The sequence below is a fragment of the Cygnus olor genome, chromosome 21, assembly GCF_009769625.2.
Source record: "Cygnus olor isolate bCygOlo1 chromosome 21, bCygOlo1.pri.v2, whole genome shotgun sequence".
Classification (NCBI taxonomy): Eukaryota; Metazoa; Chordata; class Aves; order Anseriformes; family Anatidae; genus Cygnus; species Cygnus olor.
The window spans coordinates 1,856,239-1,877,686 of NC_049189.1; the positions used below are offsets into that span (position 1 = coordinate 1,856,239).

Genomic DNA, 21,448 nt, shown 5'->3' on the forward strand with positions numbered 1-21,448 from the left:
TTGCTTTCAGAAACATTCCAGGTGTTTTGTACAATTCCCCACTCTGACTTTCCTAAAAACCATGTCTGTATTTAATCCCCCCTTCATCTGTATCCCTTCTTCACCTAAACCTTTAGGTTTACAATTCAAAGGATTATGGTGGGACATTAGGTGGGATAGTGAATAAAAGCCTCCTGACATCTGTGGTCATATCCTGGCATCGCTCCTCAGTGAAATGAGTTGAAAGATGTACGCTATTGCACTGCCTAGAGACAGTTTCCAGTGGCCGAACACAGTTTGAAGGAAGGGATTAGACTGCTTCTCTTATTAAAGTCTAAGGGATTTCCAAAAATACCTGCAGGAATCATAAAACTCAATTCTATTGTATTTTCCAAACGCACAAATAAAGACACACACAGCTTCAGCCGACCTGTAACGACTGCTACTTCATCAGATACATCCCTCTAAAATCTTCCAATTTCAACTCAGCGAATGACATAAAAAACAACACAAAACAACAAAAAACAAACTACTACTCTGTACAACATAATAAAATTCTATGACTTCCTATTATCCAAACAAATGTGATATTCTCATAAGAATTGAAACACTGTTGACCCTCTCCTTCAACAGCTACACCAGCCAGCTTACCATCAATCCCCAGAGCTCCCTCCTTCTTGTTCTCTGGGCATGGTTCAAACTTGCTGATGATTTCCAAGCAGTGTTCTTTAGTCACATTTGTCATCTGTAGAAGTAGCAAAAATGAGGTGTTAACTAGTAATCACAGCTTCTCCTAGCTCTTTTCTCTGTATACAGTTTATCAACTGGCCAGATTATCCATAGTGGCACTAAAGATTTCCAGTTAGGAGGGAGATTCTCATTCCTGCCAGTCAGTGTCAGGTCAGATAAGAACTCAACTGCTTTGTGAAAAATTTCTGTCCTATTGGCAGCTGCCTGATCGCATCCAATAAGGACAGAGGTCTACTTTGTAGGTCAAATCTGATTAGCGTTGTTAGCCACACAGAGCACCCAAACTGAACACGCTTTGTCACAAACCAATGGGATTTCTTCTTTTGTAGAATTAATGATTGATTTGCCTTATCAAAATTTTCATTACCAAAATAGTTTCACTTTAAAAGAAAAAAAGAAAACAGCTCATATCTTTATGCAGTGGGCAGAAAAATCAGTTTTAACTAGCAGGGTGAAAGGAAATCAGGACATACTGCTCTCAGAAAGCTGGAGGAAATCTGCTAAGTTCAAGGTCTCTTTGCATGCTCAATTGAAAAAAAGAAAAGGGTACAAAGGGAAATGTACGTTTGTAAGTGTTAGCATTTACAAAAAAAGGCCATTTATGATAAGCTGTATTTTTATCTGTACTTTAAAGTTGAATTATAAAAACATTGGAAGATAAACAGTATTATTTAATATTCCTGCTGTTTACCGTTGATTTGTCATCAAATTATTATCCCTGCTATTACTTAATGTTCCTGTCCTGAGTGATGAAGCAGATCCATTCCATCAGATGCTTTACAAGACACATGAAAATACTGCCCTGGTCACCAGAGCCAGGTGGCCACGTCGATGGTTTTGGCAACATGAAATCTTTGCTTGGGGGGGGGGAAATTAAACCACAACGTGTTTGCTACAAGATCAATGCCTTTTCTGGGAGTAATTTAAAACCTAACAAACAAAAGTGAAAGATGAGGAAAGAACAAAACAAAATAAAACCCAACCAACCCTTTATCTGTCCATACATTATAGACTTGCCGGGTTCAGAAGAAAAAGCTCTGAAGCAACAGAAGGTTTTTCTGGTACAGCTTCAAACATACAGAATGAACACTTGTTTTCCCTGCATGTACTGTATAAGAAAGGGCAGAGCTAGACAAGGGAGAGAAACCCTAGAGGCATGTGCTATCCATGTCAGTGATTAGCTGAGCTGATTTGTTTCCTCTGGCTAGCGCTCATTTTCCTCTTGCCATGTGGAGGATCGACTGACCAATGAAACAGAAACACACTCCTCTACCTAAAATGATAACTGCCAGGGAGATGTGGCTTTATCATTCATTAATTTCTCAGAATACAGATACCACATGCTTTGCCACTTTCTGGCCCTCCAAGTTACCATGTTTGAGAAAAAAAAAAAAAAAAAACTTGTTCTGACCAAGGGCTATTTGGGATAGGAGTAAGTATGTCAGACTTCCAGGCAGCTTGGTTTACAAAGATTCCCAATCCTATCAAGATCAGTGCAATGAGGAGAGTCTTTAAGACTCACTCCAGCCATGCAATGTTAAAGCACTAAGAGATAACCTAATATGCAGTACTGCATATCCTCAAAACACTTCCCCAGACATGAATAATCCTCTCAGCAGCTCCAGGGAACATAATCTCCTACTTTGCAAACTGAGAAAGGGTGACAACGTAGTTCAGTGTCTCATCACGGACTGTGCCCTAAGACAAAAGCAGAGCCAGAAGCAACATCTCTGCACTGGGACGTTTAACATTGGAGGAAGATATTGATGTGACTGTCCTAAAATAATACAAGAGAAATAAAGAAACTGCAGACATTATAGTTCTGGGCACAATCAAAGAGCCTACAAGAAGAACGAAGTAGTGAGGGCAAGAAGATTCAAAAAACAGTCTTCCCAGCCTACAAGGTGAAAACCAAGAGGCATCTAACTGGCTATTTTTAACATTCACACTCTCCAGACTGAAGCTGCTAAAATAAAAGTAGCTGCTCACTGTTCACATACATGACTGAAGTTCCCAGCCTTTTAGAAAGGCAAGGCACGCCCAGGGGCAGACAGACAGGCATGCGGACTGCAGTGCTTTTCCTGCATCGGGCCTACCTTCTGCTCATTCTCCAGAAAGCGCCTCAGATCGTCCGCATCCAAGTAGTCCTTGTGGTTGCTGTAGGTGAGCATTAGCAAGTACAAATCGCGTCGTGTTGACATCATCTTGTAGAAGGTGCAGAACTCGTCAAAGCCCAGCATGCCTTGGTTGTCATCTGTGTCAGCCTCCTGCATCACACAGCAATACGGCAGTGAGATACCCGACTGCCCAGCTGCAGCCTGAGCAAACTTTAAATAAACAAACCCCTGCACGAAGGTAAGCAACACTGAAATTAAATGCAGGTTGTTGCTGCCTGACATGGCTACTCACTGCAGGGCCTGATAGGGCGGACTGATTTACAGACATGTTTGTCATACAAACGCTTTCCCCTTTGAACTTTTTAAACGTATGCAGTAGTGCATGAGCCAAGAAACCACTTTTAAGGTCTTTCTTGTTCCACAGGGCACCCAGAAGGGTTTCTTCTATCTGTGGCAATGAAATAAGACAGGGTACCCTGGAACACAGAAGGGAGCATGCATATGGCTGGCAGACTTACCCATTCACATTTTCTTAGGATCATTAGAACGCATTCATTCTAAAATGAATTTTATTTCCAGGATTTGGGAGGATCTCTGTTAAATCCATGGCTGTAAACTAAAGATCTGCAAAATTTCCTAAAAGCATGAAAAAATGAATGGGAAATTCTGCCAGGGGACAAGTATGAAAACGAAAGATGCAACTTTCCCAAACAGGATATCCAATGCTTGCATATTTTCTGAAAACGCTTCGCCAGCATTCCCGTGTGCTCTCAGTAAATGAGCTGTCAGCATATTGCTTTCCTCAGCCTCACTGGAGACAAGTTAAAACACATTTCAGGCCAGAAAATTAGAAGTAGATTAAGGCATCTTCTTACTGACCAAATCTTCATATTTTTCACTGAATTTCCTTCATGTACTGCTGTGCAAGGGCAGGTGGATCAGCTGAGGAAAAGGCTGACGCTAAGCTCTCACAACCATGGGCAACAACGCTGAGCAGCCCTCACAGCGCAGTTCTGCCCTGGTTTGCTAACAGCATTTCACAGTTATTTGCCCAAACACAAAGTATTACTGCAGCCCTGCAATTTATTCTAATGGACCCAGAGAGATTTTTAAAACCTTATGTAGCCTCCTCGTTCCCAAAGCACAGCCCGCACCTGCCCCCCTCCTTCACCTCGACAGACCTCACTATTTTGTCTCCTCTCCAGCCTCCCACTTCAGCAGTTTCAGAGCCTCTATCAGCTACAAGGCTGAAGCTGCCATTGCTACGGAGGATGTGGCTGGAAGAATGAGGAATCGTGGAGCTCCTTTAGAAAAGAGCCCCAGGTGAAAATATGAAAGCACTCGTGAGCAAGAATTAGCTAATAAAATCCATTTTTCCCCTTGTAATTACGGCAAGACTTTTTAACCACTTACTTTTATTTTTAACTAGAAAATTAATATTCAAGGTAACTTTTTTAAGGGCCTACGTATAATATACCGTTTTTTATCTTAAAATACTTGGAGTAGCTATTTCATTAACAGGAAGATTTGATTTTTCAGTTCAAGGCTGCTTAATATTCTGATTCTAAGCCATCAAATAGCAATTATGCCTTCAGCTGAGACCAGTTGAGTTCAATTATGCACTGCACGGAGACAAAGCAAATCCATTCTTCCTTGCTAATATGTTTTCCAAAGCACTTGATATGAACAATAGTTATCATTGATTACAAGCAGTAAAGCCAGAACACAGCATACAATGAGTGAATTTTTTTATGCAGAAAAGTTTTACCTGCCTTCTTCTATTTGACTAATAGAAAAATTAGTCAAAAGTTAGCAAACCTAATGGCTCCTACTGGAAAGAGAGTCACTATAATCTACTGATTTTAATGAGTTTTTAATTTACTTTCTTCACTGAGCTACATCCATAAGTGTAGAATTTGCTGGTATGAAAGAAAAAAAAGGAATAAAAAGTAACAGGCAAAATCTGTTGTTTTTCTCAGGCAGTACATGCACAATTCTCAATGGCTTTTGAGCCTGGAACGTGTCCCAGATCTAATTATTTAAATTCACGTGATCACTAAACTAGCATGACTTCGTAGTAAATATGAAGCAGTGCTCCAACAGTTGCCTTTCCATCTGTGAGACTTCAGGCACCTAAACGCACATTATGTTTCTTAAGATAAGTACACTGTCCACACATTGCATCAGAAAAACTGAAATAGCTGCAATGTCATCACGTCCGATACTCTTCCACAGGGTACAGCCCGCACCCTGGAGGTAACAAAGTTGGGTGTGGAAACAACCAGGAGCTAACACATCAGCAAGTACTCCTGCAGAGATTACAACCATTCATCCCAATAGCAAGTAAAAATGAAGGTGTAAACTTTACAGAAACCTTTAATCAGTCTTAGATCAATTGCAAACTTCAGAGGACCTGTACAACCACAATAAGTGTTTAAAATAAAAGACAGCTCAGTCTTCAGGCACCTGCAGAGAACAGAATTACTTTGCTGTGCCACAGATCTTTGTGTGACTTTGGGCAATTCACTTACTTCTGCTTCAACTTTGTGAATTGGGATTATAACATCTCTCTACCATTCAAATAATTAAGCCAAAATTATGTATTCAGCTACATACAATGCCTTAGATTTAGACTGTGACTTCAAAAAACCAACAAAACAATAGCAAACCCAGATCCCATCGACAGATATGTGTTTGATTCCTTTCAGTTCTACTGAAATTTCAGTATTTAGTTCTCTCTAAAGCAATCTCTCACAGCACATCCAATACATTTTTTTTAATTGAGAGCTGCTGGAAAACTGTGCTAAGATGTTCCCAACTCAGACACAAAAGCCATCGGAGTTCACTGAGAACTATTGATTCAACTTCTGCTTGGGTCCTTCACACACCAGACTTTTTGATTTTGAAAGCACATAGAACTTCACAGTTCAGTTGCACAACAAACTGGGTCAAGGCCAGCAGAAAACCTAATGTCAAACAAATAGGTTTTAGCATTGTAAAAAGCATGACGGACATGGAAGACTGCATACAGGGTGTTTCATTAGTACCAGTTACTGGAGAATACTGGATACTTCACTAGAGAGAATGTAATCAGAGGAGGATACGTGACTGAATTTCAGATCAACAGATCCAGCAAAAAGCAACATTTGCACTGTCTTTATGTTATATAACACTACAAAGTACCTGGTATAATGCCTTTTTCTATGAATAACAATTTATTTATGACGTGTTGCTGGAACTTTGTTCAATTTACCGAATGCACGATATAGCATCTCTCAGTAGAGTGGAAACGAACCAGCTGCTGAGGTATTTACATTCTCTCCTATTAAGGCTTCATGTTAAATCTCCAGCAGCTTAAGCACCGTTCTCTTAGAAAAAAAAATACCTTTTCATTTCTTACCTTAAACATTTGCTTGACTTTTTGTCGGGGTAGGTTCACATTCAGTTTGTGCATCAGCTGGAGCACTTCGTTAATACTCAGACTGCCATCCCCATTTTTATCTGCTTCATCAAATGTCTGCTTCAACCACATTGAACTGGAGTTAAGGACCATAACGGAATATCAAGGCATGTTACAGAACATTATGTATATAGGAATTTTTTCACGTAAATGAGGCTAGGGATAAAAGAAAGTTCAAGGTAACACACAAAATAATTCCACTTGTGTTATATCTGTAGCAGTTTCTAGATTTGCTGAGCTCATTATTCAACACATGCTATTCACCCACACTAGGAAGAACGTTGCACAGAACTTTCAATTCTGAGCAAATTGAAGCATTGCATCATATTTTGTCTTGTACAACCAAATAAAAGGGACAACTTTACACAGGGAGCAACAGATGAAGGAATATACCTGTACATTTTCCAGTCCATTCTTGCCCAGTCACCTTTTTCAGTCCACTCTCTTTCCCAGACCAATCCTCTTCAAGGACTTCTGTCTCTGGAAACAGGGAGTGCAACAGAAACCACTTTGAAGCTTTGAGCCTAGAGCTTGTTTTTAGTAAAACAAATACTTAAGGGAATCCCTATGCTGCTGATTGTTCCCCACCACTGGGAGATACTCTTTCAAGCAGTATAGAAAGGATATTGGTCTCTGGTCCTTTGGCGTTTTGCGAGGCTGTCTTCATCACTGATTCCTGCCATCAGATACTTTAGCCCTGTGATCCAGGTGCGTGCTTCCTCTCCACTGGAAGACACCAGGTCAAGAGATTCCATATGATCTCCATAGTAGATGCTGAAGCAGCAGTTCGGATCAAAACTGCCATCAGCATAGCGTTGAAAGATCTCTGATTGCTTCCCCTCACAAACCTCCTGAATAGAGTCAATGGAAACTAGAATGACAAAAATGCGTAGCTCATTAGTGACTGTAGGAGAATATCCATGAAGGCTGGCTTACAGTGTGACTGTCCTAGAAAGAAATCCCTTTTTGTTTGTCTTGATGCAAGTTATCTCTTTTAATCACACTGGTGCCTAGCCATGAACATAACAAATGAGCCTACCTTCCAATTCAAACAAAGAGAAAAATCATCTATAACAAAATTAGCCTAGGTAAGATTCAGATTTTACTTGAGCCTGAGAAAACTGAGACATGAAACAATCTGCAATTAATACAACAGGATAATATTCTAGCTTCTATTTTCTTGTAGATTTCCTTCAGAATGGGCCACAGTCAAAGTCCACCGCACTGTGAATACCATCCCTGCTCTAATTCATGCTAAGGGCAGAGAGGATCAGGCATGCCCAGTCCAGGCAGGGTGCTTTCATCTGAAAGGCACTTTCCTTCCTCCCTAGGTACAAGGACAAAACAGATGAGAATTCAGTTCCATGCATCCCTCTAAGATCAAAATTTCTACCTCTTTGAGAGGTCAAACAGAGCATAAAAAAGACTGCAGTTGGTCAGAACAGTGATTCATCTTATCAGTAAATTCCAGTTCTTCTACTTTTTGGTTTAATGTAGAGATGTGCAGATGATAAACATTCACAGACTGTGTATCTTATAATTGCATGAACAATTTATTTCTCTTGTAATGTTCCTGTTCCCAAGCTGAGAGAAGAGAAATTCTAATCATAATAATAATTAAAAAAAAAAAAAAGGGACAAATTTTGTTTTGCTTTGTTCCATTGTTCTCTGGAGATTATAAGGAACAGACATCTGTTTGCTATGGTATGGCTACTGTGCAGCTGGACAGAATATTATACACAGACAAATGGCTAGAGTTTAAAAGGAAAAACTTACTAATAGAACAAAGATTGCATTATTGAACATCTCTATGCTGAAAGCAGGTAACAAGCAAGTCGCAAGGAAGAGAACAGTAATAGGCCCTCTCCCCAAACCAATTTTCAGCTGATGTTACACCCAGACATGCCATCTCCCCTGTACTGCTTCTTTGCCCGTGCAGTTTCATGCATCTTAAACAGCTTAATAACTGCAGTCTGAGAGCATTTCTTACTGGGATCATAATGAACCAACATCTCCTCATACACAACTTCCAGTACTGTCTCTCATCACCTCTTCCCAAAGCACAACAAAACCCTAGCTGCGCTGCACTGGAAATAAAAATAATGGACAACTTAATGTAAAGAAGTAAGTGTGAACAAGCCGTAAACAAATGCAGCTTTCTCCTGCTTTTGCACTAGGTCATACTTCTGGAATAGGGAAAGTAAATCATCAACCATTAATCATTATAAAATACATTCTTTAAATCCAAGCACGTTTCACTTGATCACCTGCACCGAACCTTTCATGCTGGCTTGTTTAAAAGAGGGCAAGATCTTAGGAGGGGTCAGAAGAAAGGCTCTGTGGCTGACACTCACTTTTGGCTTTCTCATTCTTTCGAGACGGTCTCCAGCGAATACATGACTTGTGCTCATCCAGGTAATAGAAACGGACCAGTCCCTTGGAACTGCCACGGAGCTTGATCATTTGGGTGCCAGCTTGCATGGAACTCATACATCTTTCCACTGAAAAGAAAATAAAGAGATATCAGTCAGTCAGATCTTGTTCCCCTTAAAATCACCTTTACAGGAAGAAAACATAGCAAGAAGCTGCTCAATTACCAACTCAATTCAACGGGTAAGCTTTCCTGTACTGTCTGCTAGAAGAGGTTGTGATGTGATCACAAAATCAAGCAGACTTTTGGCATCCATGAACTAACCTGTAAACGTGAAAGTTTCCATTCTCATATTAATAGGTATGAAGTCCTAGGTCAGAATTGGCACAAGGTACATACCCTTCCATTCCCATTCCAAGTGCTTAATTTGAGCTGCTGCAATATGTAGAAGCCTTGCTGGACACACAATTTGCACTCCTCAATTTGCATCTGGACAAAATACAGACAGGGCAAGGTGGAACCTAGCGTACTGAGCTCCCTTTCTTGTGTTCTTTCTGAGTGACACTGGACTGATACAGCAGAGATTCAGAGTGGCTTTTCATAGTTTACAGTAACATTTATAGTTACTATTAAAACTTTCAAAGTAATGAGAAACAACAGAACTATACAGATCATAAATCCCTACAATTTATCCTGGTACATGGAAAAAAAGCCCCATTTCACACGTATTGTTAGAAAGATGTTCTAACCTCTGTTACTTATTTATGGTTCAGTAGCATTATTGTCCTTTTGGAGTTTTGGGGAGTTGGTGTACGTGTGGGGAGGTGTGGGAGTACTTTAGCATGTGAAAATGAAGAGAAGTTAGAGGGATTGAGTCACTTGAGTATTTTTAAACACAGATCAGCTTTGTCAAAAGATTCACGACCAAGGTCCGGTACACACACACAGACACAGAAAAATCAAAACCCAACCAAACAACAGAAACCCCCCAACCAACCCAAAACACCCCAGACAACAGGACACTGTCACGCAGCAGTGGCATAGTCAAGAGTCAGCCAAAGGCATTTTCTGTCTATACACAGACTTTTGCATTCCTAAAGCCCTGTGAGCAGGTCTTTTCTCTCCTTTAAATCAACCATCTTAGTGTTAGTACCAGAACTTTCACTCCTCTGCTTGCTCTCACTGACTCAAGACTCACTAAATTTCAGGACTCTCTAATATTCTTTTAATTGGCCAAAAAATTAAAATAAAAGTATCATAATAATCTCACAATATCTTTGAAAGAACAGGTATCTGTATAATTCTGCCAGCAATGGTTGGGACTGTGTTTTTGCTGCATACCAGAGAGAATGCAAGACTGAACACGTCACAAAAATGCACAGCCCCTACCAAAGGAGGCGTTAATGAGGGAAGAGATCCTGTAAATCCTGCTGGAATTGAAGTCTTAATTTGAGGTCAGCCTGTCAGCCCTCCATCGCTCCTGAGCTGGAGTCCCTCAGCCATCTGGATCAAGGAAACGCAGAAATGGAGCGCTGCAGCATCTCTGAGCCTCTGCAGAAGTTCCCGTTAGTTTCTAAGCTGTCTATGCCTGCAGCTCTCTTGCTGAGAAAATATCTGGTGGTGACAAGTGGGACAGAAAGTGCTTCCAACCCAACAGGTGTTCCTGATTGAGGCCACTGCAGATGGCCTCACTGGGCACGAGTGTCACAGGAAGACTTTTATTAAAATCCATCTACTGGAACAGGAGACATAGTATTTCTCTAGCCATTCCCAGCTAGCTGTACTGCTTTTATTAACTTTGGAGAAGAAATGCTGCTAGGAAGCAAAAAGTGACCTTTCTCAGACAGTTTGAAGCTTAAGAACATTGCAACTACATGCCAGTATATATAAAAATAACCTTACAAGACTTCAGTGGCCTACTATGGAAGAAGACAACAGGAATACTTCCAAATGCTTACTTCAAAGATGGAAAACAAGACAAACATTGCACGAAAAAACAGAGTGAAGAGTTGTACAAATTCTCCGACTACAACCAGAGGGCAAACCTGTCTTCCTGGGTACAGAGAGAGAGAGGGAGAGGATGGAAAATTTCAGAAGTCCACACAAGCCAAAGTGTACAACACTGCAGCTACATTTCCAGAGAAATAAAAATAAAACAATAACGGAAACATAACTGAGAGGTTCTTGAAGACCAAGAAGCACCCTGGCAATGAATCAAATGCTGTAAAAATAACACGGGACCGGGGCTGTGTCTCAAGTTCTTATTTTTCTCTCCACCAGCACTAGACCAAGTTGTCACTAAACAAGACTTAAGCATAAAAGCCTTCCAGATGATAGTGTCTTGAGCAATTAAGCAGCAGGCGCTCAGCCTGCATCTTACCAAGATGGCCGATTTTCCATCGAGGAGAAGCGACGATGCTGCCACCAACCCAGAAAAACTCTTCAGCCAGGCGGGCAACCGAAAACTTATTTTGAAGCAAGGGACTTTTTGGAGCATCCATTTCCAAGACAAAAGGCAGCTTCAGATGTGAACACAAGCACTGCAGGCCTTAGCAGAGATCAAAGTTCTGTAGTTGCAATTTTTTCAGTGTTATGGTATAGGAATAGTCAGGAAAAAATTTCAGGATAATCGTTGATTTCCAAACTCCAGTGGTATTGTTCAGGCTGTTACAGAGCAGTTTCACAATAAATTCAGGCCTCCTAGTTCAGGTACAGACTATTAAAAAACCAGCAAAATCCTTTCATTCGGGGTGACGTACCCATGTGTCTAGCCTGGAGGATGGGGTCGGTTTCAGTTCAGCATTTTAAAGAACACCCAGGCTGGACGCAGGCCCCTGAGGCAAGCTGGCATGCAGACGAACCCACTTCTGGACAGAAAGGCCTCCCGATGATGTTCTTTTCCTGTGCTACATTACCAGCTGCTGAGCATCCACCAGGCCACCGAACCTGCTCACATTTGTTGCCTTCTCCATGCTGCTTCCTCCTGGCAGCGGCGGCTCCACAGCGGGCCAGACCCCTCTCCGACATCTGATGACTGACGGCTTTGCAAGTCCCACTCTTGCTGGTGGCTTTACTTGTTCTTCAGAAACAAACAGCAATATCCATCGCAGTAAATAAGTGCAAAGTTAATAGCACAATCCATTCCCTCCCTGCCCTCCCAAGTCACCCTTGCCTTGCGCTGTGAATCTGTCGAGGTGCTTAAGCTCTTCGGTCTCTCTCTTTCCAGTTCTGAAACAAAAGAATGATCACATCCTCTTCTCATCCAGCTCTTCAAAATATCACTGTACAAATCTTCATCTTTTCTCAGAAGGTTCTCCTCAATATTTTAATGGGCATGCCTGATAAAAGAAGGAATACTTCTCTCCAGGCAGGAAAAACTAGATACTCTGGGAACACAGCAACATGTTTGCTTGAAATCCTAAATCCACCGTATGCACTAATCCTAAAGCTGTGTTCTGCCCTATCCAGTCAGGGGATTTAGGTGACACATGTTACAGCTGCAGAAAAATAAGAAGGTTAAAAAAAAATCCTTTTTTTTTTTTTTTGCCTTAGTTAGCGGCATCTTCCCATCTCACAATCCGTGCCGAAATGTCTCTGCAAACTGAGACAACGCCATAGAGGATGCTCTCCTAGGACACAAGGCAGGCAGCTACCCTGTACAGAACAACTGCTGCTCACAGAAACCAGGAGCACAGTGCTTGAAAATTGGCAGAGAGAAAAGCAGGTAAGCATTAATTTTTAAAACGCACTAAGTCACTATCTCATTCCCTTTGAAATGCATCCAATACACTCCAGATACAGAAATCTGTCATTTATGTTATCACAACCTCTTAATCTGCATTAAGTACAATATACAATTGCTCTTGCCATCTGTGATCTGTACAAGGAGCCCAACATGCTTCTAGCTTGACAAGCTGAACACAAATTGCCCGTTTAAAACATACTCATTAAGTGCTTCCCACTCCTCCTTTCGCAGTGTGAGAAAGCCGTATCGCAGTTAATTGTGGAGATGCCTGACTCCCAAGTACAAGATGTTTATTTCACCGCCTGTGTCCGGCGGTCGCATGTTAGGCTGGCCACAGAGCTCAGCCAGAGATTTATCCTGAAAAAAAAACAAAGCGGGTCTGGGCTAAGGGTCAAAGGCAGCAACATGCCTGTGTACACCCCTGTTGCTTTCAGCTTTGTTCCAACGCTGGGGAAATAGCCTTCCATTCCCCTAATGACTCTCTCCAGAGGAGTTCGGTGAGACAACTGCAAGCCCATCACCCTCCTGCCGTCGGAGGAGGAGCACCTTCTGGGCAGCGCAGAGCCGCGTGTAAACGGGGGGCTGCAAACCGCTACGCCACAGGCACAAGCCCCTGCAGGTCCCAACCCTCTGGTGCAGGAAGCCAGGTCTAGCACGGGCCAGAACGAGACCTGACAAAGGTCAGCCTAATTACCTGCTCCACCACACACTTCTCTGCCTTTCTTCAATCAGCAAGTATCTGTGTGCAGCCTCCCTGCTGCAGACAGGAGAACTTTGCTGCTAAAATGGGAGGATGGCACTGTCGTACCTCACAGGGGAGCAGATACGACTCAACTCCAAGGGTCTCAGTTACAAGGAGACAGAGTTAAGGCAACCTTCTGCAATAAACCAGAAGTACTGTGCTTGTTTAGCTCCTTTTGTTTCCTCTTGCAACCTGATCAGAAAGCTTGCTTGCAGTCTTCCAGGTTATACACGCAATAAAATGTCAGCAGCTGGCACTCAAGTTAAAGGCAGATTTGCAATCTGAGGCCTACCAAGAGAAGGTTAACGTAAATCCTTTCAGCTGACACGATCAGTCCATCCTTCAGGCCTGTTAAGATGATCACAAACAGAGAAAAATGAAATGTTCTAACAAGCCCTTCTATGTACTGATTGTGGCTGGATAGTGGTAACTGCGGGGGAAAGGAAGAGGAAATAACAAAGGGTTAAACGTGACTTAATCCCTCTCCCAGCTCCTAAACTACTGAGCCGAGTATTTAGGATATAAGCCTATTGAAACGGGTTTCTATTCTTGCCTCACTTGACATCCCCAGAAAAGTCTTGCTCACCTGACAAAATGTGCAGATGAAAGACGTTTCCCCGTGGCACTTTAAAAACTTACTATTCTCCAAACGTACCAAAGGGTTTTCATGGCACAAAAAAAATATTTGAAGACCAACAGTGTTCGAGCCTGCAGGCTGCCCCGTGGCTTAGCTAAAAGGGGAATTCAGAAGACCTGGAGAACAATGCTGGAATGACAAAGGCCTTGTCAAAGAACTTATTCACGTTAACAGTTGCAGGAGAGCCAGGCTCCATCACACAGACACAGCATCTTGCCAAAGCTATGGTTTGGGAGAGGGAAGCGAGTAAAATGACGGTCCTCACCAAGCAATGGGTTTATGATTAATGCAATCCACCAGGACGGGTGGATGCCTTTCCAACACGCATGGTTTACTGCTGAGGAAACGGAAACATATTAAGAAGTACTTAATACATAGGGAAACAGGTGTAGTCCTTAGAGTAGGAAAGACTAAAAATTGCAGTAGAGGAAATGTCAATACCTAGTCCAGCCTCTGATCTCTCTAGTGCCTCCTACACACCAGGATTCAAGCACAAGGCACTGAAAGAGAAGCAACACGAGAGGTAAATTCAGATCTGAGTGCAGCAAGAAGTTGGTGCACGTCAGGTATCAGCGTGCACAGCCAACTGCTCTCCTTCGGCCAGCTACTGAGGCTCGCATAAAAGATACCTCAGGTGTACGTAATAAATTGGTTTTTAACGTTCAGTATATCGACTGCCAGAACATCGAACATTGCAGCCTGGTGCTGTAACTGACCGGCAAATCCACATGGATTAGGCTTGTCACTGCACAGCTCTGCACTCCGCCTGGCCTCGCACGGGCATGCTTCACACTACAGACCCACTTCACCAGATTACCAACCTGACCTCATCACCAGGGCTGACTGTAAAGTACTTAGAGAGACACTGGCAGCAATTAGTGACACAGATACGGACTCTAATACAGGCATTGCTATTTCCCACCCAGGGAAATCTTCCTCCTAACGGCCGCAGAGTAACAAGAAAACGATTGCTAACCCACAGCAGAAGTACTAAAATTAAAGGAGGAAAGAAAAGCTCCCGATGTCATCTGGTGCAGTGCCATTTATCCGTGTGCTCTTTCCCCACTTCCTTCTCTCCTCACCGTTGTACTTCCTGCAAACACCAGGCAAAAGGCCTGGAAAACCTGCAGCAATCACAGAACCGCTGCACCTTGGGTACCTCTGCCTGAGGTCTTCATCTTCATCTTGGTATGCCTGCTCCTGGCACTGAAGCGCTACGTGCTGAGATGCTTCAGAAGGCCGACAACAAAAGCAAACATCCTGTCGAGAGGCACATCACTCAGCACGGCCTAGACCAACACCTGAGTTAGGGTACGGCTCCGAGCCCAACACACCCCAACAGGGGGCACAGACATCGTCGCTGGGTGAAGACCGCCCGCCTCCCAGCACGAGGGATGCAGCGAGTACACGCTGCCAGCGCACACACCACATCTGTCATCATTTCCATTTTCATCAGGGAACTAAACCCCGCTTCGGCCGCATTAAGAATTCCCCAAACAATCCCTGTGGGCTGGTGCCGCTGACTTCCAAGGCAGGAAAAACCGGGATGGGTGCGGGGTCAGAACCACGCTCCCCGCGGCCGCTCAGAGCAGCAGCCGCCCCATGCCACTACCCTGAGCGAGGTGGGCGGCCGGCTCCTCGCCTCTCCAGGGAGCGCTCCACTGACCTTTGGCGTGGGCACGGGGCCGCGGCAGCCGGCCCAGGCCATCTGGGCAGCCTGCTAAACGCAGTAATCCGCCACCGGGATTAAAGCCGCGCGGCAGCAGGTGGAAGCACGGTTGTTTACTGCCTTCTGCTTCCCACCCTGCGTGCTTCAAAGCGCAGCGTTTCGGCACGGGCTCTGAATGGAGCCCAGCTATTAGGTGTTACCTAAATACCTCTCTGTTCAGGTGTGCGAGGCCACGGATCCCGAGGGGCCAGCCCCGACACAGCTGCCTTGGCTCAGCAACCGCAGACACGGACACATCCAGAGCCTTCCAATGCTCCTTAGAAATCTGCATTATTAAAATGAACTGATCCCCAAATCCCTTACTTTATTCACGTGAATAAGTATTTGTCAACAACACCCACACCCATGTAATCGCAGCAGCCAGCCCAACTCCCTCCATGGTGTTCAGTTCTCTTGAGCTCACGGGAAAAATTTGATTTTTTTTTCTTGCAGAGCTGTAATAATGACATTTTGTACATCTGTAGACAAATGTCAGCGTAAAATAAAGACTTTAAGTTTCTTCTGGAGATAGACTTAATGTTGCTCTAAAGTCATCGCTTCCAACCTCTGGCTACAAGAAAATACCCACACACTCCGACTGAAGTAAGAGCTTAAACTCTTTACATTTAAAGATCTTTCAGCACTTTACCATCTGTTCAGTGCCATGGGTCATAAACACTGAAAGGGAGATTAAGGCACGTGGGGAGGGAAGATATCCGTCAGTATTATTGAGCACCTTCTAAGAAAATACCTTTAAGAATCCGGAATTCGAAGCAGGGGTGGTGCAGGAAAACCAGACAGACTGAGATGTATTATCACAAGGAGTTCATTCTAACTCCCAAACTTCTCCCAAACCGGTGAGAGTGGCCAGCTTCCTCTGCAGCCCCAGGGTCAGCCCATCCGTTGCTGAAAGCCAGATATCAGAATCGTCGGTGTAAAATGAGAAAGCAGATGGCTTGTATTTAAACGACCTGGGAGCCCAGAAGTCCTGTGGCCAGCAAGTTCAGTAAAGGAACGTATCGGCCTCCCATCCTTGTGACTTCTTCCTGGGAATCAGGATGATCAGGCACGGCCCTTCCCTATCACAAGGGCCATGGCAGAGCTCCAGCCTCTACTGACAGGCATGACGAACAAGAATTATTTATCTAACGTTTCGATATCACACTGACTTGAAGAAAATGAGATTTAGCTCAGAGCCATGTTTTGGCTTTCAACTTTGTTAACAAGGAAACACTTTTGTAGGGCCTTAAATGGTTTTGGACATTTTCTTTGGACTAGCAGGAGTGGTGGGGAGGTGACAACATCCTTTTCATTAACTACTAGCTATTCTCAGAAAATAAAGCTTTTTTTTCTTGTTCCTGCCTTGTAAGAAAACATGATTGCTCATTAAACTGAAATGAACGGGCAAAGCAATCACTACGTTACCCGAACGTACGCCACAGTTCACAACACGCAGTCGGCCTCTTCTGAACAGGAGCGTGAAGTGCTCTGAGCCATGAAGACAGAAACCTGATTTTAGAGCGACGGAGGGCACTGACATTTCCAGCGGTGCTGTTATTGCAGTGCAGGCTGCGCAGGGTGGAGGTTAACAGTCTTCTGGAGGCTGAAATCAGGCAAATGCACTTTCATGTGAGATCCCTGCCTCAAGCTCCACTCCAATTACTTTGGAGTTATGGGCTTTTTTTTCTTTTTTTTTTTTTTGGGGGGTGGGGGGAAGGATTGGTTTGATTTCATTTTTTGTTTTAAACATTTTTAACATTTGTGACTATTATCGAGAAAGCATGTTCACTCATCGGCTTCTCATCTGCCTTTCAAAAATACCTCACTCTACAGAACCTAGCATCTGCACATCGTAGAAACTAATTGCAAGTCTTTCTGCAGGCTTGGAAGATGATCATAATTATGTTCTGTCTTTAAGCAGGAACCACCCGCTGAAATTCCCAAGGGGGAAGCTGAAAACCAGTGCCCAGGGAGCACCCGCACAGGGCTGGCGAGCCGAGGGCCACCCAGGGCTGCAGGTCAGCAACGCCGCTTATTGCCCGGTGTTTTCTAGTCTTGGGCTCAGTAGATAGGGTAAAGATACAGGAAGTGATTGCTTCTGGGCTCTCATAGAAAAGGTTATTTCTATTTTTAGCTGTGGTCTCACTACCCCCTCCCTCCTGACCCAAAGCAGCCTGCCAGCCTCGCTCCCCCGGGGCGCAGAACCAGGAGGCGAGCAGGCATTGCAAGGCTGGAAAGGAGCCGGCTTACAGGCTCACCTCTGAAAGCGGGCTCCTGGGAAAACGTTTTACAGAGATCCACGTTTAATGGTGTTTCTGAACTTTGCTGTGTACAGGGCTGACCCACCCGCCCTCTGTGTCTGGCCACGTCATGCCAGAGAACTGAGCTGTGCTCTGCCACCTAACGGCTTTCGGTCTGCAGAGGCCAGCGCTGTTTAACACCTTCTGTAAGTCCCTGAGCCAGAAAGCCGCCCCTGCTAGCTGAGCTAGGTTCACATTCACCTCCTGAAGTCCTGAAAGGAACTGACACGTACATCAAGCCGTAACAACACCTTCCTCTCATATGCCTTGCCGTAGATAGAAGCTGCTTTTGATTTATACCAAGGACAATGCAATTCCTCAACTGAGAATTCCCAATTTACATACCTAGAGTTAGACAAGGACTCACGGCAGCTAAACACACCACTAAAATGTTCCCTGTTAGAAGCGTCTTAGAACCGGGACATTCATCATTTCATATGCTAAAGGCCTCTAATTAATTGGATAAATGCCTCTCTAAATGAGAAGTACAGCAAATCACTGCGCTTTCAGTAAGAAACCCTATTTTCTACTTCCCAGTGTTTAATACTTTTAGACTCATGTTAGTTACTTGATGTTATTTCTTCGGTAACAAACGGGTAGGACGGCATAAGGAAAGCCAAAGGCACATTCCAGCAAATTTCAAATCTCTATTGCAAAGCACGACTGTGTCGTCATTTCTGCTTGTGAGAAGTGGGCTTGATGAGCTCTTCCACTGACACGAGTCAAGAACTAAGTTTCAGAAACATCTTTCAATTGCTTTTTACGAGTGGAATTGACTGCACAAGGTGCAAGTCAGTAAGAAATCAGGCTTGAAGTGTTTTCTAAAGACAAAAATAAGCCTTTTTAACCTAATTAGTTCACTGATCTTTACATAACAAATATACAATGTGCACTGTTCCTCTCACTCCACTGCACTCACGCACGTGGAGCAAAGAAGGCTGGATGTATTAGCTTCTTCAGCTGAGTTCTGGCCACATTTTCATCTTCCAGACCTAATTATATCTAACCTAAATCTCTTGCTAAATCAATGAAAGAAGAGCTGTTCCTCTCCCTCATAAATAGGAACACCAACAGACAATGAATGCACTGAGGCCGTCCCAGGGTGATGCAATACGCTCACCCACCAACACGTAAGCTAATTTTAAAATGATGTGGATCCTGTCGCTTTCGTAAGGTCACCCTGATGTCAAGCAGATGATCTGAAGGCAGAATACTTGTGTTTTCCAGGAGACAGACGTCAGATCTCAGCTCCAGATCGAACTAAGGCAATGGGAAGAGATGTTTTGTAACCAAATGCCAGCTCACCACAAACACAGGCCTCCTCGTACAGGGAGGTGGAGACCACTTTCACCCCAAGTAGAGCAACCACGCTGCACCACCACCGCTTTGTACCTAAGTGAGAGGGGAACTGCATTTCCTCTTGAGACCACGAATGGCGGGAAGGAGGCCACCCTTCAAAAAGTAACTCTATTAAAGGTCTTGCCTGCAGCTTCAGCTCCTTGAAGCTTTGTTCTTTTAAGCCACCCCACTTCTTTTCAGCGTGCTTCCAGCACCCAGCTTACAACAACACCACCTGGCAGCAGCACAGCGTTGGTGAAGATCCTTAAGCAAACATTACAAAAGGAAAGCAAGCTTGAGTGAGTGTGCCCTCCAGCAGATACGGCAGGATACTCACGAGCGTGTCACGGTGTACTCTACTAGCTGAAAACATAGGGAGGCAGTTACTGCTCGGCTCTCCCCCAGCCATGCAGGTGTTGGAAGAACAGCACCCAGCACACACGGAGCAGCTTTTCTCAACACACCAGAGTCACAGTGCTTGTTGTGTAACTATCACAAAACCACAAGCTTAATAGGCATAAAATACAAAATGCGCACAGACAAGCAAGTAGACACTTGATTAAAATATACCGCAGTTGTTTCGCCAATATTTGCCTAAATAAATCAACTAGAAGATAAAGATTTTCATAAATAAAAGCAGGGTTTAGAGAATTGGTCTTGAATTACTGCAAATTTCTTCAGAAGCCAGAGGTTTGACCTCCAAGTTCCAGCTGCAGATAACTTCTGCAGAAGAGTTATAAGAGCCTGAGGCAGTTCACAGAGAGGACTGGAGGACTGAATTCATCCCTGGTATAACTCCACCGGGGACAACTTCAATCCAAATTGATATTATGCACTCATTTGCTGGGTGTAAAGAAGCTATCTAATTAGAAGCAAATCACATATTAAACACAATACAGCTGACTCACAATAATACCGGAGTCTCTTTTCTCCTAATGTGGGTAGCAGAAGGTCTACAGTTAAAAATAGAAAGCCTTTCTTTATGGTGACAGCTAGCTACTTCAGCAAGCAGAAAAGGGACATAAATATACCTGGTGCCTCTTTGCACTCATGCAGGAAGCAGCAGCCATTGGAAATACAAGTATTATTTAAGGTTTGGAGGTAACAGGAGGCAAAGGTATGGTACAAGGCTGCCTTAAGAAACTGCTACGTATTTGTTTTGAGGGTTTAAGTTTGAATTACAAAACAAGCGTCCAAAAAAAACTCTTAACTCTATTTTTCTCCATAGTGTAACTCACTCTAGAGGTGGTTTAAGGTAATATTAAGGCGGTTAAAATAACATTTCTCCTTACCTTTATCTGGGCTGAGGCATTTAATGGTGCTTGCATCATCCATATTCCAGTGAGAGAATCAAGTGAACAAAATACCAGAGGAAGCAGCAAAGACCATATGTACATCACTGATATTTCCAAAGCCTCTTTTAAATAATAAAAAATAACGTTGCAGGTTGGTCTTTAATGCAACATCAGAAAGTTCCTAAGGATGCTTGCTGCTTCTGGTCTGAGCAAGCTCATTTTTTATTCCCTGTATAGTAGTGTATCAGGAGCTGCTGACAGGTAGAAACCAGCACAGGAGCTAAATGAATGTTACCAGCCTTTCACTGCAACTCAAGTGTTCAGCCACCTGGGATAATCTTTTATTAACTCTTTGCTTCCCCTCTCTCGGATAGGATACATGCACCTATTTTGTTTTACTCCTTCAAAAAAAAAAAAAAAAGCACTCAAGGAAATGCTCATGTATGTTAGGAAATAAGTAAAAAAAGATAACTCACTTGTAATTCCTGAGGGATGGTTTTCATTCAGTAGGCAACCAACATTAATGGGGAGCTACTTCATTTGAGAAGGAAAAAAAAATCTCCTGTTTGTTTGAATGCCTCCCCTGTGTCCAAACAGCATCCTACATACTGCTAAGGTATACTCCCATGCTTGCTTAGGTTGAGAAATCAAGTCTACAGTTGCTGATTAAAAATATGCAAGCTGTTGTCTTCAGACTTCTGATTCCTTTTCTTGGCAAAGACAATGTATTTCCCCTCGTTAACTTGCAGGGGAAGATTAATGAAGAATTAGGGAAAATGGCCAGCAAGCGATGCACATCACTGCATGATGTGTCCCCAGACACAAGACACAAGAAGGCAACGCCTTCAGGTCTGCCTAAATTCTAGAGAGAATTCTCAAGGTGCACCTAAGTATGAGGGTGCTGCCTAAGAAATCCCAACCAGAACAGCTCCTGCCTGCTTATGTGCCATTGAAATACACAGGGTAAGACAATTTGTGCCTTTGAGAACTTGAAATCTAAACAAAC

The 21,448-nt window shown here is 43.4% G+C and overlaps 1 protein-coding gene across 1 annotated transcript in view; it reads right to left on the reverse strand.

The window, feature by feature from the left end:
• The window catches only part of PLCH2 (phospholipase C eta 2), a 44,691-nt gene extending 23,984 nt beyond the window's left edge, over window positions 1-20,707 (reverse strand). The window contains exons 1-6 of the mRNA XM_040533449.1: window positions 20,440-20,707; window positions 8,661-8,807; window positions 6,934-7,177; window positions 6,247-6,376; window positions 2,826-2,996; window positions 631-724 (exon numbers count right to left, since the gene is read on the reverse strand). Of these exons, the coding sequence (XP_040389383.1) occupies window positions 631-724; window positions 2,826-2,996; window positions 6,247-6,376; window positions 6,934-7,177; window positions 8,661-8,807; window positions 20,440-20,482 (829 nt within the window). The 5' untranslated portion in view covers window positions 20,483-20,707. The remainder of the gene's footprint in view (window positions 1-630; window positions 725-2,825; window positions 2,997-6,246; window positions 6,377-6,933; window positions 7,178-8,660; window positions 8,808-20,439) is intronic.
• Window positions 20,708-21,448: the final 741 nt, after the last annotated feature.